The 15,990-nt window shown below is 42.9% G+C and overlaps 1 protein-coding gene across 4 annotated transcripts in view; it reads left to right on the top strand.

Moving 5' to 3' along the window:
* The first annotated feature begins 553 nt into the window (after positions 1-553).
* kif1b (kinesin family member 1B) overlaps positions 554-15,990 on the top strand; it is a 56,982-nt gene continuing 41,545 nt past the window's right edge. For all 4 annotated transcript variants that reach the window (XM_069659895.1, XM_069659894.1, XM_069659897.1 and 1 more), the window contains exons 1-2: positions 554-799; positions 2,053-2,206. In XM_069659895.1, the coding sequence (XP_069515996.1) occupies positions 2,101-2,206 (106 nt within the window). In that variant the 5' untranslated portion in view covers positions 554-799; positions 2,053-2,100. The remainder of the gene's footprint in view (positions 800-2,052; positions 2,207-15,990) is intronic.

Genomic DNA, 15,990 nt, shown 5'->3' with positions numbered 1-15,990 from the left:
AGTGCTCTAGTTAAGGAGCAGAGTATCATGATAAGAACAAACACACAAAAAACAATTGGCATTCTTGAAGATTTTGACATTTGTTGCATGTCGTGAATTTTTTTCAACGGAAACACGTTTATGTAACATTACAGAGACGAAAGTGAACTGCTTCCAACACACAGTGAAATTATGTATAATTGCTAATGTGATTTTTCATTTAGGTTATATGGTGTTAATGAAATAAACAGTACCGTCCATGTTTTTGAAGCATAGAGATTGAACAATCCCCATTTGTCGCTAGACGGCGCTCTTTGCGGTGACCCTGGGTGTTGCGGTGACAGCGGTGCGGGGAGCGGTGGGTAGAAATCCTGCAGTGTGGCGTCACGCTCGAAAAAAAAGAGACTCCACCCACTTCCGATCCCGAGGATCATCATTGGCTCTGTCACGCATTACTCACCGACATCTCTTCGCTGATTGGCCCGTCATGCTGTCAGTCAGCGCGGCCGTGAGGGAGTTGACGTAATCTCTTCGGTAAATCAAGGCAATCTATCAATTCTTCTATTCGCTTGTGTGCAGATAGACGTCCACCTTCCGTCTCAACTGGAAAATAACCCCATCAAGCAGTCATCAGTTGCAATCGCAGCACCATTCGGCGGAGGATACCGCTATAATGGGTGTTTATCACGACAGTGGACTTAATAACAGTGTTCGTGCTCGCGGATTTAGATAAAAAAAAAACAACACATCTTGACGCCTGCGAGCTAACGTCAGCTCTATCCTCTGTCCTGTGGTGTTATCCTGCTGAGTGTCTTCAAACGTGAGTTTAAAAGACCAATTATTGTCTTTTTAAATGTTTTATTTATACAGGTAATGTCTGTAGTGTACGGGGATGGGATTTCAGATGAATTGCAGGCGGTTGTTGGTGGTTGGTGAGCAGTTGTCTGTCTCAGCTAACGTAAGTAACCAGTGTCGAGCAGTGTATTAGTCCGCTACATACAGCTGTATGTGATACCAGTTTTACCTTTAAACTCTATATAATTTGTAAAATGGGATGTGAAATATACATTTTATACAAGCATAGTATTTATTTGTGTAGTAGTTATATCCTTCAGACAAACACCGGAGGGTCTCGTTGGGTCTCGTGCGATAGACAGAAGTGACAGCAGGGAGCATTTCATGGCGGCTTGACGCTAACTTACAATTAGAGATACATATCAGATATATCAGATCTCAGATCTCATTTAAAATAATGCAACCATTAGCTTTGTGTAGTATAAACCAAACCTTCCAATGCACATTACATCCGGAACAATGCGTCGAGTCTGTGCTGCTAAAATAAGCATGCATCTCCTCCCTGCACTCACGTTATTCCACAACATACAGCGGCAGAGGATTAACCTACTTCCTTAATTTTGAATACCAAAATTAAAGCTCTTTGTCTGCAGAGTGATCACTGTTAGATGTAGCAGACAAACCCAGATCCCTGTCCCAGTGTAGCCCACACCAAATGGGGTAGATAGAATTTCATGGGCGTATGCTTCAGCAAGTATGGCTGCCTGCAAGGACATGGAAAAACATCAGATACTTTGCATATGTAGTCACCGGGCACGGGATGTATGGCTTCAACTGACTGTAAACACGTCGGAAAGTTGTTTTTATGATTAGAACAATACATTATGTTATTTTTGCAGCCCATTAATGACATGCATTATTTATATGTCTTTTGGCCAAACGCTTGTTTTGGATGTCCTGTAGATTTATAAACGAAATGCATACCTTTGCATCCTTTATTTTACTGTTTAATGTCCGAACGGCTGCTGTTTACAAAAGACTTCAGCGCTTTGATGGCTGTGGTCGGCCATATTTGTTGTAGGCTGTTATGACCTGAAACTGGGAGGGGGTGTACTTTCATTGTGTTTGTGTTAAATGTTGTGGTCATGGATTTGCACTACTGCTCAAGGGCTGTTTTCCTTTCATCAAGAGGAAAATAATGCTACTTTCTTTTGTTATTTGAATGCTAAATATTGTTTTTGCAAAGCAGATTTAAACATGCCATTTTGTTTTCTACAGGAGGAACATAAAAGGAATCTTACGAGGAGACAGGCCTAAACTGCAAACATGTCTGGGGCATCAGTAAAAGTCGCTGTTCGTGTTCGGCCCTTCAACTCCAGGGAGATGAGCAAGGACTCAAAATGTATCATTCAGATGCAGGGTAACACTACAAGTAAGTAGTCCGCTAGTATACACACAAAGACACATACTTATAAAAAGCCAATACAATTTTCAATTTGGGCAGGCTTATCTGCCAAGAGAAGTTTGGTATACCACGCATGTTCTCGCCTGGTCTTCCTCCAGGGGTCTTGGCTGAGAGCAGTAGAATGAGCACACTGAATAGTCGACGGTTGGGGACAAACAGCCTGAAAGAGAATAAAAGGCTTACAGAGTGAAATTCCTCCTCCTCTGAAAGGGCCTGCATGCCTTAGGAGTCTCTGTGTGAGAAACGCTGAGTTGGATCATACTGGGAGACCCAGGGGTCGCCACACAGCCTGGCCTGCTTGAACCCCCCCATTCATCAAGGCTTTATCACACAGTTGGTGTTTCAGAATGAATGCACGCATTACTTTGTAGTTTATGATGTATGTTATCTCTTACTCTACACAAACCGTTTGTGTTATAGCCTGAAGTTAATAATTTACGAGTTTTACTGGTTTTTATTTCGCTGTACATTTCATAGAAAAACTGACGTTGATTTAATGTTGCAAAGCCACTAGATTAGTTTTTGCCTTTAATAACATATTATCAGTGTTAATATGCTTTTGTGGTGATGCACTTAAAATGCTTACAGAAACTGAGTTTATTTTATGGAGGTTCAGCAGCCCTGTGCTTCAGTCCTTCCTGACTTTAACATATGTGCAGGATGTGTGAAATAGGCCTGCAAAGTAACTTAAATGACAAAATTACGGATTTTATTTGTCTACATTTCTGAACTTGAACATATGCACATTGATGAATTATGACATAGTTTTCTATGAACACATTTAACTTGTTTATGGAAATCTGTCACGAAGGCATTTCCACTGTGGAAGAGAATAACAATGAACGGACAGACTCAACAAAGCAAGAGAAGACCTGAATGTGGTTTGCAGTCTTGTGATTCAACCTGCTCTCTTGTGACTGTGAGTCATCAGGTGCTGTGAAATGCTATGCTAGCTGCCTCCTTACTCACGGCTGTGCTGTATGTCCCATTTCAACTGGCAGGTGAACACAATCTCCCTGACAGTACAATGGAAATATTTAATGGCCCAGTAACAAGACCGCACATGAAGTGTTCTTCCAGCACACTCTTTTATTTGCTTGGATTTTTCTCTGTTAGTCTTTTTGGGCTCATTAGACTAAAGCCTTTATGAATCTTCCATAGGATCAAGTTTCTCTGCCAGCTATGGCTCACTTGCCCTTTATCTCTCACAGTCCACCAAAGAGAAGCTTTGCTTTAAATCCCCAGTTCTTTTACTCCATATCCTCGGGTTTTTCATTATGCCAATGTCACTTGGAGGTGCTGGAGGGTGACTCGTGGTTTGTAGCAGAACTGCAGAGGAATATGCAGTGTTTTTGGGGGGTAAGTGAGTGAGCGTGTTAGCGAGGGAGAGGAGGAGGCTGCAGTACTGCCTACTCTACCTCCTATCACATGGGCAGATTGCAGAGCAGAAAGGGAGGCTGGCAGGCGGCCACACTCTCCCTTCATCAGGACTTCATTGCAGATGGTATGCTGAGAATGCTCTCTTATTTGGCTGCTGAGAGGTTACACGGTACCTAGTTGCTCTAACCTGCACGGATTCATACATGTAGTGAGATTATTTGAGATGGCGTGTGAAATCTGACCTTGTGGTTTACTGGTTTCCTGGTTTACTCACACTTTCAACTAACGTTACATTTTAGTCTTAACAAACTATTAGATGGCTAAGAGCTGATCAAGTTTTCCAGTGTGTTTCATTGGATGATCTAACTCATAATGATTGCATGATTACAGTATGCATGCTAACCCTAACCCTAAGTTGGACAGAGAGCTGCCTCACAGAAACGGGTTTCATGGACTTGCTTGCTCAGCTTGTAGGTGTTTGGCAGATGTGTGCATGAGGCTGTGACACTCCCCTTATTGTTGTGACTGACTCAAGGGCATTATGTGTCTGTGTGCGTGTGTGTCAACAATACAGAGAAAGCGAGAGCTCGGGGGCAAGGGCAGGATATGCTGTCTCCCCCTCTCCCTCCCTCTCTCTCTCTCCCTCTTTCACCGTGCATGGAGGGTTGTCAAGGATAGGGTGCAGGCAGAGGGGCAGCAAATTGATTATCCAGTGTGCAGGAAATGTGTCCAAGGCCTCTGCAGGCAGGCTGGAAACAAGTGAAGGCCCCTTTCAGTCGAAGCTCTTAAACATACCAGAGCTAATGTAATTATAAAGGGGTGACGCGATGGGCCATTGCATTAGTTAGTGTTGGTGCTCCAAATGTTGAATAACGCCAGGACACCCAAAGCCTGCCTTCATTAGGGCCCTGATGTGTTCTCTGTCTTGTTATGTAACCCGTGTGCCGTGCTCCCCCTCAGCCACAGAGCAGCAACTCCTGTATGTATGGCCAACGATGGGAGGTAGATCTCGCACATGGCTCTACAAAGAAGCAGACTTGTTATGTTAGAGCGTTATATTCGCTTTAGTGGAACAAATCTGCATCCTGATTTCACACAAGATAATTGTTTCTCCACTATGGGAGATCTCCAGTCCTCTGCTTTATGAAAAGAAACACATCTAGCTTATCACCCTTTTCACTGCACAGATGTTCCCCTAAATAAAGAGTAAACAGACCAAAGAATTGATTGAACAAACAGAAGGTCAACTCAACATATCAATTAAACCTTCACCTTTCAGATACAATTTTGCTGAGTGTCCTTTCAGGGTGAGCTAAGTGGATGGTGACCTTACAAAAATCCTACAGGGAGGAATCAGCTCCAGTGTCAGTTACACATAAGTGGAGGCTACCGCTAAAGCAGGAACGACAATGCACTCATCTCATATGAATGAATCCTTGTCATTGAGGAGAGAGCTGCAGGACAAGTGGGGGGTGAAATGGGACCACTGGTTTGGATGAAGTGTGGTCACACTTCTGCTGAACCCTGCGCAGACAGGTCCGCTTGACCTGATTAGGACCAGTAATCTGCAAGGCTTGCCTCAGGTCGCCACGCCCTGCTGCCGTAATCCTCCTTGACCCTTGTAGGTGTGCACAAACCTACACACGGCCACTCTGGGTGTTACATTCCTCATCCCCTCATGCTGGGATTGTTTTGGAGTGACACCACATTTGCCCACATGCACTACTTACAGAGCAGACTCACACATACCAGACTGATCTCCTAATGAGGGGGGAGGACAGGCAGATGTCTGTCTGGTATCAGCTCATGCTGTGTCATGGGACTTTCAGGCCAGAGGCGCAAATATATATACGCAGAGCAGCTCAGCCAGTTTTCAATACACCTCACAATAACAGCTGTGTAACAGACAGTGTCTTGAGATTTCGTATGCTTCTTACACAAAGTTCTGCAAAACTTTATATAGATCACCAGGAAGAGACGATAATCATATGAGTCTGAGTGTGAGGATGTGTATCGCATGCAATCGCTGTCACATGTTCTGTGGTCGTCCTCTTTGCTGGGTCGTCAAGGCAACAGGAACTGTATTTGTCTGCTCAAACACATCTTGAATGAAAGCAAAAAGGCTTCTCACTTATTCCTTTGACTTTTTCATTCATCATGTGCTCTAGTTTACCTTGTTCGTGACGTACTGCTGTGCATTTCTCCCTCAAGGGTTTGGTCTGCTGTGTGACTGAATAGCAGACAGGTGTTTGGGTTTGGAGAACGGCCATGTTGACAGTCTGGATGAAGATCTGTGTCTGGATGAAGGCGAACTCAATTACAGCAATATTTATCTGATTTGAGTGACAAGGTTATAATATCAGGTTTGCTGATGATGACATCCTGTCAACAGAATTTTGACAATTACTACATCTTCTTTGGTAAATATCTGCTTTTGCAATTGAGCCCTTATTGAGTTTCAACAATAAATGGCTGTATTATTATTTATAATGCAATTAAATGAGTTCAATAGCAATGTTAGTCTTTCCCATTGGTACTAAATCCTTTTCATTAGTAGCTGTTTTGAAGCGGTTCAGATGCCACAACATAGTGTTGCATATAAAGGGATCAGCTGAATGCTGGAATGCACTTGATGTGGCAGAGGTCAGAGGGGGAAAGTGATAAATACTCTCGCCCACTAAATTGCAGTTTCAGCTTTGTCGCTGACCACTTGTGGTTTTCACTCCACAACTCATGTTGACTCTTCACTGCCCACTCTTTCTTTTTCAGTATGCCCATATTTAAACGCAAGAATGTTGACGCCTATTTTTTTTTAGTGCTGCCTCAATTACTTGAGCAATAACCCAAACACTTTCCTTATACACAGCCAAAGCGTTTCTACTTTGTTGCTTCATTGTCTAAAATTAGGACCTTAAAGTTTACAGAAACATACCTCTCGCAGATTTTAAAACAGCTTGAGACATCAGACATGGAGTACGTAATAGTTTACATAGCGATGATATCACCATTGAGCTGTATAACTGGGGAAATTGTTGGCATTTTGTCCCCTGTTGACATCATCAGGACTGAGGAACAGCTTCAGATGTTTTTCAACAAAAGAGCTGTTAGTGACGAAAAGCAGCATGAACATTATGATGAAGAAAACTGACCTTCTATCAGATCTGTGGAATCGTCTTTGCAAAGGATCTCGCGCAGCACAGTATCTCCACAGTGATGAATGTGCAGCAATCTTACAGCACTTTTTATCAATGAATATCTTCCAAACATCAGCTTTGCCCAGTTTCGTTCACCTCATTGTTTTTTTGAGCTCACTCTTCACCCCAGCCCGTGTAGAGGAAGCTGTGGCAGCGTTTTGCAGAAAAAGTGGGATATAAGAGGAGAGGATGCGATCAGAGCTGACTCAAGAGAGGGGGAGGGGAGACGTAAACGCATCCACAGCAGCAGAGACAGTGAAAGTCGTGCACGAGCACTATTCACGTGTAAGACAGCGTGAGGCAGCATCACATACAGTGGCCCAGCAGGGGATGATGGGATTTCAGTCATATTTGTGGAGCCTGAGAAATGGTATTCAGGCTGTGGAGCTTAAACTGAAGAAAAGGCGTATCTTTTATATCTGCATCTATTAACGGATGCTGTGTCATCGTCCTGCAGTATGTGCCTATAATGCAAATCATGTGTGATCTTTTCATCTTATTATTTTTTATAAAACTTCCAATGTTTTTTCTCTTGTTCCAGGAATTTTCTGGAGGCAGATCTAGGTTTGATAAAGCTTTGAAGGCAAATCAGTCTTAAAAGAAGATCGCCAGTAATTGCTGTGATTTCTTTGTTTGTAGTTCAATAATTCAGCACCAGTTGCTTAGTTTAATGTATTATTCAAGTGCTATTTTTTGCAGCGAAGAACTCTTCAGAAAAACAAGATACTGATGCTCATCGGGACTTGTTCCTGGAAGGCTCTGCTTCGATTGGCTGCTAGCGTCTAGACCACACAAATCCATTAACGTTGGTATTATTACTAATGTTTGTACTATCAGGGACAAAAGGCCAAACGCCCTGAGGGCTCTCACACAAAGAGACAACACAAGGCTGAATTAGTCGGGTTGAATGCAGTTCAGCCAAATCCTAAATGTGTCCCCACCAGTTACAGAAACAAGAGGGTCACTAGCTGTTTTCATACATGCAAAGAGGAGGGGGGATTGGGGATGTGTGTGCCCCTCTATGTGTGCCTACGCATCTTTTTTTAGTGTGTGTGGAAGAATAGTCATGAGTAGGGAAGAGGATGCTGTTGGCCCACCGAATATTTTAAGTCCTACGTTAGTTGAATGACCCAACCTGAACCAGGCACATTTAAAGCAGCTGTATTATGATAGAAGTGGACGCATGTATCTATTTCTATTGAAGACGAGGATCCATTGCACCCTGTTTATTGGATCAGACCTGCTAACTGAGGTCCTACTTGTCCGGCTTTTAAAATCAGATTGCACTCATAGCAGCCCTCATCCATCACCATTCATCCCTGTTTGGGCGATGCAATCAGCGGCTAAATAGCAGATAATAGCGTGTTTGTTTTGAAGTTATGCTACTCCTGGCTTGCCCCTCTTACCTTTGGTTCGCTGCCTAAGTTGGGTGAAATGGCTGGACTTTCCCACATTCAGGAGAGTGAATGTGTTTTTTAGTTGTGTGCCCTGACTGAAACGGCTCCCTTTCCAGACTGTATTGTTTGGTTTCCTCCCACAGTCTGGGGGGTGAATTCAGAGGCTAACCGGAGAGCTTTGCAGTCCAGGCACGGGAAGCTTGGTGGTGGGCCTGATGCTCATTTTGTATTATTCATGAGTAAGAAGTTGGGGGGGTTCACTGTAAATCACTATTGAAACCTTAATTAATAACAGGATAGATCTGACCCCGGGTCTGGTTGGCTACTGGAATCCTCTGCTCTTTTCCTGATGTTTGAATAATTGAGATCAGGAACACAAATACGTGCGCGCACACAGATCCACACACGCGACGTGCCCTGGATAAATGGTTTTAATCATTTGACATTAGACTTATTTGGAGCTTCTTTTTTTATCGCTTTTTAAATTTAACGATTGGCCATGAACCAAAGGATGCAAGATGTTCACAGATCAGCGTGCCAGAGTTGTGTCCATGATGTCATGCTGCTTACATAAAGCCAGAAAGCTTTTTTAGCGAGACTTCAGTCTCAGAGTGGAGGCTAGTGGAGGAAATCCAGGTCACTGCTCTGCAAAATGGGTGCCTGTTGTAAGCAGTGAATGTGAGGGGCTCTCTGCATATCCCTTCTCTGCACTGTTGTCCTAACTTAACCACTCGACCTGATCATATGATAGACTGTATGTAGTTTCGAGACAAAGTTTAATCATGTTCAAGATTTGAAACAAATGTGCAACTGTTTTTAATTAACGGATTAACATTGTGAAACAAATCCAGTGTAGAAAAGTTGGCTACGATTTTTATTCATGTGACTACTGTTATGTCGTTATTCCTATTGCCCATAATATTCATCACCAAAGTTCAGCTGAGAAGAACTTTACTCCACTCCACTTTAAACTTTAAAAGGAAAGCTTTATCTTTAAACTTGTTAGTCTGTGTTCTTAAAGCATTTAGTTCATTGTGAAAATGTTGACACATGCAAGTTTCAATTGTAAATGCATCAAATGCTATTTTTAGACCTTAAAATACCAGGCCGGTCTAAAGCTGTGGATGTATAATCATAGCTTTCCATGACACAGGATGTGTTTGGAACGACCTCTGACCTTTGAGGCAGCACCTGCACAGAGGAGAATTTCCTCCTTGGACTCAGTCCATGAGAAGCATTGCCTCTGAGCTGTGAAACAGCTGAAACCCAGACGAAGGATCCTGTATCGTTTTGTTCATGTAATCATTGAAGTGAGAACAACAAATATGTTCATTAGGGAGGTTGAGGGATGTTTCCAGTCGCTCTCTGCATTACACTTGAGAACCACTGTCATGTCGTTTGTATATTTATTGTCATTTCAGCTCTGATTTGATGCCAGCTCTGCATGCCTTTTGGGTTTAACCCCCCCATGTCATCACCTGAGAGGCTGCCTGACACCCCCTCTCTCTTTGTTGTAGTTGTGTGTTTGTTTAGCTTCTGAATGGAGTCCTGCTGGCTTAGCATGTTTTCTGTGTCTGGTAGTTTCTGGAAGCCTCTCTTTAGTCTCTGTTATCCTGGACTCAGTGAGCCTGCGCAAGCCGCTAATATCCAACTGCACTCGCAGCCCTCGCTAGCTATCTGTGTCTGTGGGCTGGGAGCAATGTATGGTTTGGCTACGAGTTCGGCGGAAAGGTTGGGCTGCTGAAATCTGTCCATTCCTTCCTGTCACTGACAGTCTGTCGGCATGCAAAGCACTAGCTGCCATCTGCTGCTGTATAAATAGACAGTAGTCAGAGCTGAAACAGCTGGCACATGGGCCACGACTGCGCCCTTTCCCACTGCTTTCTAGCCAAAGTGACAACCACACCTAAAGCCATTTTTAATGCATTATTATCTGTTTTTCTTTTACTTTTTGGTGTGGAGTTGGTTACAATGTAAATAAATCTCAACATACATTAAATCAAACTTATAAATCTAAGCTTTCTGGTGATTTCTGAATCTTGAAATGTCATTTTATAAGATAAACCAGCTCTCTTTCACCAAATATATGTGCATAATAAGAATAAATGGCACAGCAGGCTCTCGCACAACATGGTTTGTCCTCTCACTGTACTGTCACCCCAATTTCTCTCAAAAACGGGACTAAATCTGAATGTTAAAAAGCTGCATGTTAAAGTTTTGTGTTGTACTGCATGGCATCACGTACTCTGATCTGCTGCACGAACTAGGTTTCCTCAAATAACCTGGGTCATTAGGTGCATGTAAACAAAGTTGCTGTACTCATTTTAAATATCTTTAAAGCGTTGCATTATTTAAAACAATATTAAAATAAAAAATATTTTTTAATGCAGTTTATTGTTATTTAATGCATTTAGCTGACTTCGGTAACTTTACCACAAAAACTTTGCCGCATTAAGACAAAAAGAAAGTTTTTCTGAAAAGGAGAGGGGGGTAAGGCAGTGTGAAAAGGGTCTTTGTGAAAGAGGGGACTGGGCACATTAAGCCTTGTCATAACAGATTACCTAATGTGTTTTGCAGGCTGCAATACCCTGCATTCAGTGCATTGTTCTGGTGTCTTCCTGTGCTTTTTTCCCCCCTCTCCTCTCTCGCAGTAGGAAGAGAAGAATGACGTGATCAGCCTTCTTAGTAGAAACAGAGGACTCGTTAGTCGGAACAAAGCGCCTTCCTCTTGAGTTAAACTCATTATTTTGATGTAATGGTTCATCTTAAGCATAACCAGGTTATTAATAGGAAGTTTACTCTAGTCAGTGAGTCTAATTTGAAGGCTCACATCTCCTGACTGGACAAACTCATCTGCCTGATGGAAAGTTCCAGGTTTTCTTGGCAGCAGCACTCAGACGAGCCATGTTGAATTGCTGTGTTGATATTTCTTAATTTAAGGCCTGAGGGCATCTCCCCGACCAGACGTGAAGGTTCACTGTGTCCAAAGGGATAATCAAGATACCACATGTTGGTTTCTGTTTTGGAGATGTTGTATGTCCTGTGTTGTGGCTGCGACAAGCTCAGCTGTTTGTCAAATGTGCACAGCAGTGCTCGCACACTACTTTTAGCCCTCAGCTTTGAGCTGCATCCAGTGACAGCTCCGTCACCTGTGCCGCAGCCCTGGCAACCGAGCCATCACACACTCTGCTCCAAAGACACAGGATACAGCAGGCAGAGCGTTACTGTGGCCACCTCAGTACGTGCATCACCCAACCTATATGCTCCCCGTGTAAGATTGAACAACCATATCAACGTGACTGTGGCACGGCTCAAACCACGTCTCATGTCAGCAGCTGCTTTGCTGTAACAGTAATGCTAATGTGTGCATATATAGTGTTGTATGGAGATACACAACATAAGACCTGTGATAGTGTTGAGTTCTCTCATGGCAGGGTTATAGGGAAGGGCACGCCGAGTGTAAGTATAAGCAGACCAAGTAGCACACCAAGGAGGACTGTATACATGTACGTTCTGTATATAGAATGAACATTGTACATGTTTCTCAAACATCACATATTTTTTATCATATGTAATACCTCCAATATTACCTCTCATGATCAATATCTGATGCTTTTCCAAACAACAGGATCAATAGGGTACAATGGTCACCTTCACAGACACAGGTTTTGGTGGTCGATCAATCGTGTATACGTTGTTACATTATTTGGAAATTGTTTCATGAATACACATTTTCAATAGATCTTCCATCAACCTTCAAAGTTAAAGCTGCTGTGAGAAACTTTGTTTGTGTTGATTTTGGCGCCCCCTGTGGACAAAGCCATACCTCCTTTACATCTCTCTGCTGATGCTTAAGTGGTGATTTTTAACAAAAAATCTCATCCTGCTTTCTTTAACGGTCATATGTATCACTCACTTTAAATTTCTATAAACAAAGGTAGCGACCATTTCGTCTGACACCTACCCCCCGCCAGCGGTTTCAGGCCTTAAAAATAACAATATTAAAATAAACAATCTTGTCGCTGATGGTCTGGTTTGCTTTTGTAGGTCATATCGGGACATCAGAATCAATTTCAGTCTGATTCTTAACCAGCGAAAAACTTTAATAACTAGAGTTTAAACTGACATTTTCACGGGACATTAAAGCTAACACAAAATAAACACAGTCATCTTGTAATCCACAGCTAGCTCACTGACTCTTTGGTTTGTCATAAGTGTTAAGTTAGACTTTAGGGAGGTGCAGTTGTTTGAATGTGTTTGAAAACCCCGACATACACAACCCCAGACAGACAAATATTGAGTTAATTGTGTTTTACTTGCGGCTGCGGCTCCTCATCACGCCAAATGTCATCAGTTATGTCATGAGTAAATGATCAAATAGTCACATTGTTCTGATGTAATCACTTAAGTGCTCTTATTTATTTGCAGAAATTGCAATCTGTAACCATGTGAGTGAAATAATACTACCAGAGGTGAAGTGTTACATCACACTCCTGCCTATATGCACACAGGCCCCGGGGATGCTATTAAAATTCATCAGTCTTGCTGAAAAGGCGCATGTGGGGATTGCAATTCTACACAGATACTCTTTCTCTGAGTGCCTGGGCTCCCTTAAGAGCTTATCTGATTGCTGATTGTTTTTCTTTATGTTATATACACTCATATATATATATATATATATATATATATATATATATTTGTTTGATGCCTTTATCCCCTTCCTGTGATCTCAGACAGGCATCGATCAGCTCACAGGTCCTTAGAGGGTTCCTGGAAGAGAGAGGCCGATACGTTCAGCCATTTTAGACCGTGCTTGTCTGCCGGTCTCAGGTGAACGGGGCTGGCTTTTAGTCCCCATCTGGTGCTCAGAGACTTTCTAACAACCTAATTACTGAGGGTCTCTTTGCTTTCATGGCTGGGTTATAGGCCCCATGTTGAACACTGGAGCACAAAATGTCTGCCGGCTACAACCAGCTGAGTGATGTTCTTTAGATAGCAGGATGTGGTTAGTTAACTGGTATCCACCCCGCCATGAAATGGAGAGCTCCTGTGGAGTGCCAGGATCCTATAAGTCTGATATTCTGCTGAACAGGAAGTGAGAGTGCAGAGTCGGGAGCAAGGAGCGTTTTGGACAAATAAGCATTTAAACAACCACCATATGCCACGCAGCAGCTCGTGTCTGGCCACCGTACTTGACGTTCCCGCTGAATTTGTCTATTTAATTTTCTTATTTTTTGTTCTTGCTTTTGGCAGAAACTTAACAGACAGCCTGAAAAACCAAAGACAGGGTCATCATAGATAAGCTGAAATGCTTATTATTGTATTAAAGGTTTGGATCCCGAGCATCTATGATTGTCCTTTTGAGCTATGATTGTGAATGATGCAAAGCCAGGGTCACTTAGCGTGGGAGGGATCTTTCACTTATTCAAGTCTATTCTGTTACGCCTAAGGAAATGGAATAAAGTTCAATTTCAAAATGTCAAACTTTTCCATTCATTAAATTTTTTGTTGGCCTGTCTCAGAGGGAAAGTCTGTCGTTCCATATTTAATATTTCTTCAATTATTTCTATCCACTCAAGGATGGTTTGACACTGTTCCTTTATCTTGATAGAATAGTGTCTCATACACAGATATGCATGTCATCTGTTTGTGTGTTGTTGTTTTATGACCTTGTGTCTGCCGATCTAAGGTGTGCTTTAGAGCCCAAAACGATTTTTATGGATAAAAATGTCTTTTGTCTTATGATTCCCTCTTACTAAATGTTCAATCTCGAAGATTTCAGTTGCGTTGTCTTTGGCGGCACCTTTGGCGATAGACGGTAATTGCGGGAGTAAACTACCCAAATTAACCAGACGTCTACGGTTGGCTCCCTTTTTTACAGTTGTAACCCTTGATTTTCCTCGCCGACAGTCGCTTTCCTTTTTAGCCTGTTTGCCTCCCATTGTACGGAATTGATGCCAAAATAGCCCGCGTGATAGGCGCTGCCATCTTGCGATAATGACGTCATTTGGAGCCAGAGCTGCGCAGTAGAGATCGGCAGGTGGCACCGCTGTAGCCACTTCCGCTAACCAAAACACACACCGAAAAAACAGCAAGGATCCTGCACGCTCACCATCACTGTTCCTCTTCTACTCTGCTAATCCGGAACAGATCAGCTGCAGGAGCCGTATTTGTCAACAGAGCTGTCAATCATCCTTTTAACAGCATCAAATAACTAATTAAAAAACATAAATCACAATGATAAAAACTAACTATAATGACAGAAACCATGTTTGAGAAAAAAACTAGTTTGACTCATGTCCAATAATGAGTTCCATGTTAACATGGAGGAGGCGGGCTTTATGACCTCTACTGCAGTCAGTCAGCAGGGGGTGCTTGAAATGTTTTGGCTTCACTTTTAGGGAGCTGTCATGTCATCCATCTGTTTATACAGTCTATGGTTCAGCCATAGTAGATTACCTTTTACTCACAACATTTACAGAGACCGGAAAACATCTGCTTAGCTCTGCCTCCCCCCTCTTGCAGACCAACCACTGCTGGGTGATGGAAAACACGCCACTAACTGGGCGCCGCTTGTGTAGTAAAAGTTGTTTCTGCAATTTCTCATGGAGTCTAACATGCTAAGTAGCTTAATGTCTTAGTTACAAATCCCCACTATGGCTTTCACATGTTTGAAGGCTTAGACTCCTGAAATCACAGTTTCATTAACATCTAATTGACCATAAACCTGCATTGAAGTAATTCTGTGTGATTTCTACAGAGCAGTCAGAGGGATGAGGAGGAGAGAGGAAACGGAACGCAATGTGCCGCATCCTCCCCTTCTGTGCCAAGTTGAGGTTGTTATGGCAACCAGAATCTGGTTCTATACCTGTTGCCATGGTTGAGAAAGTCAGAGTGATGACGTTTATTATGCGTCTGCCATTTTAAGTCCAGGATGTGGCTCTGGTGGGAATGTTTACTATAAATGGAAAGCAGAGGAAATCCTCATTGGCATCGTAGTTAATAACTGTTACTATGCACCAGCGCTGGCATAGATTTGTTTGTAACTGTGACATACAGGTGGCTGACATTCAGACGAGACAACGTATGTGAGTCATGCTGAGAGTATGGGGGCTTCCTGTCAGTCTAATTAACTTCATCTCAGATGGTGTGGATAAAAATCTATTCAACATTTAAACGCAACAGATTGACAGATGTGTGGGATGACACAAGAGGTTGATATGAGAGGCAATGCGTCAAAGTACAGCTATGAATTAAACTTCACTCATGAGGAGCCACTGTTATAGACTTGCGCATGAGAGACCCACTCTTATGACGCACTGACGGCTCCACATGGGTGATGCAGCTATCCGTTCTTAGAGCAGCGGAGTGAGTGGGCAATCGAATGAGACATTAATGCCACATCATGAGAATGATTCACCTTTAGGAGTTAAGCCGTCTCCCACTATCTGCTAGCATGTAGCTTTGCTGTGCTCGGATACATTGAAGGTGACAGACCCAGAACACAGCTGTGATTCCCTGTAAGGCAGGTGCTCCGCACTCAGTCCTGTCATGGGCATCCCACCGTTAAAAGCCCCACACGTGGCACTGTCTCCTCATCTTTCTGTTTTTAAAGCTAACGTGCCTCATCAACACTGAATGACTCTGAATTAGGCCGCCCCTTTATGAATAGCCTCTGTAGATTGTTCCAGGAAAGGGGAATAGGAGCGCTGGTAACCTAAATCCCCTTCCTTTCTTCATACCCTGGCTCCAATTTCCCTTTGGAGGCAGGTCAAAGGTG

Source organism: Semicossyphus pulcher, unplaced genomic scaffold (genome assembly GCF_022749685.1).
Source record: "Semicossyphus pulcher isolate SPU_LCO1_2020_fin unplaced genomic scaffold, fSemPul1.0.p SCAF_13, whole genome shotgun sequence".
Lineage (NCBI taxonomy): Eukaryota > Metazoa > Chordata > Actinopteri > Labriformes > Labridae > Semicossyphus > Semicossyphus pulcher.
The sequence above is the reverse complement of the archived record's forward strand: the minus strand, read 5'-3'. Positions and strand labels throughout refer to the sequence as shown.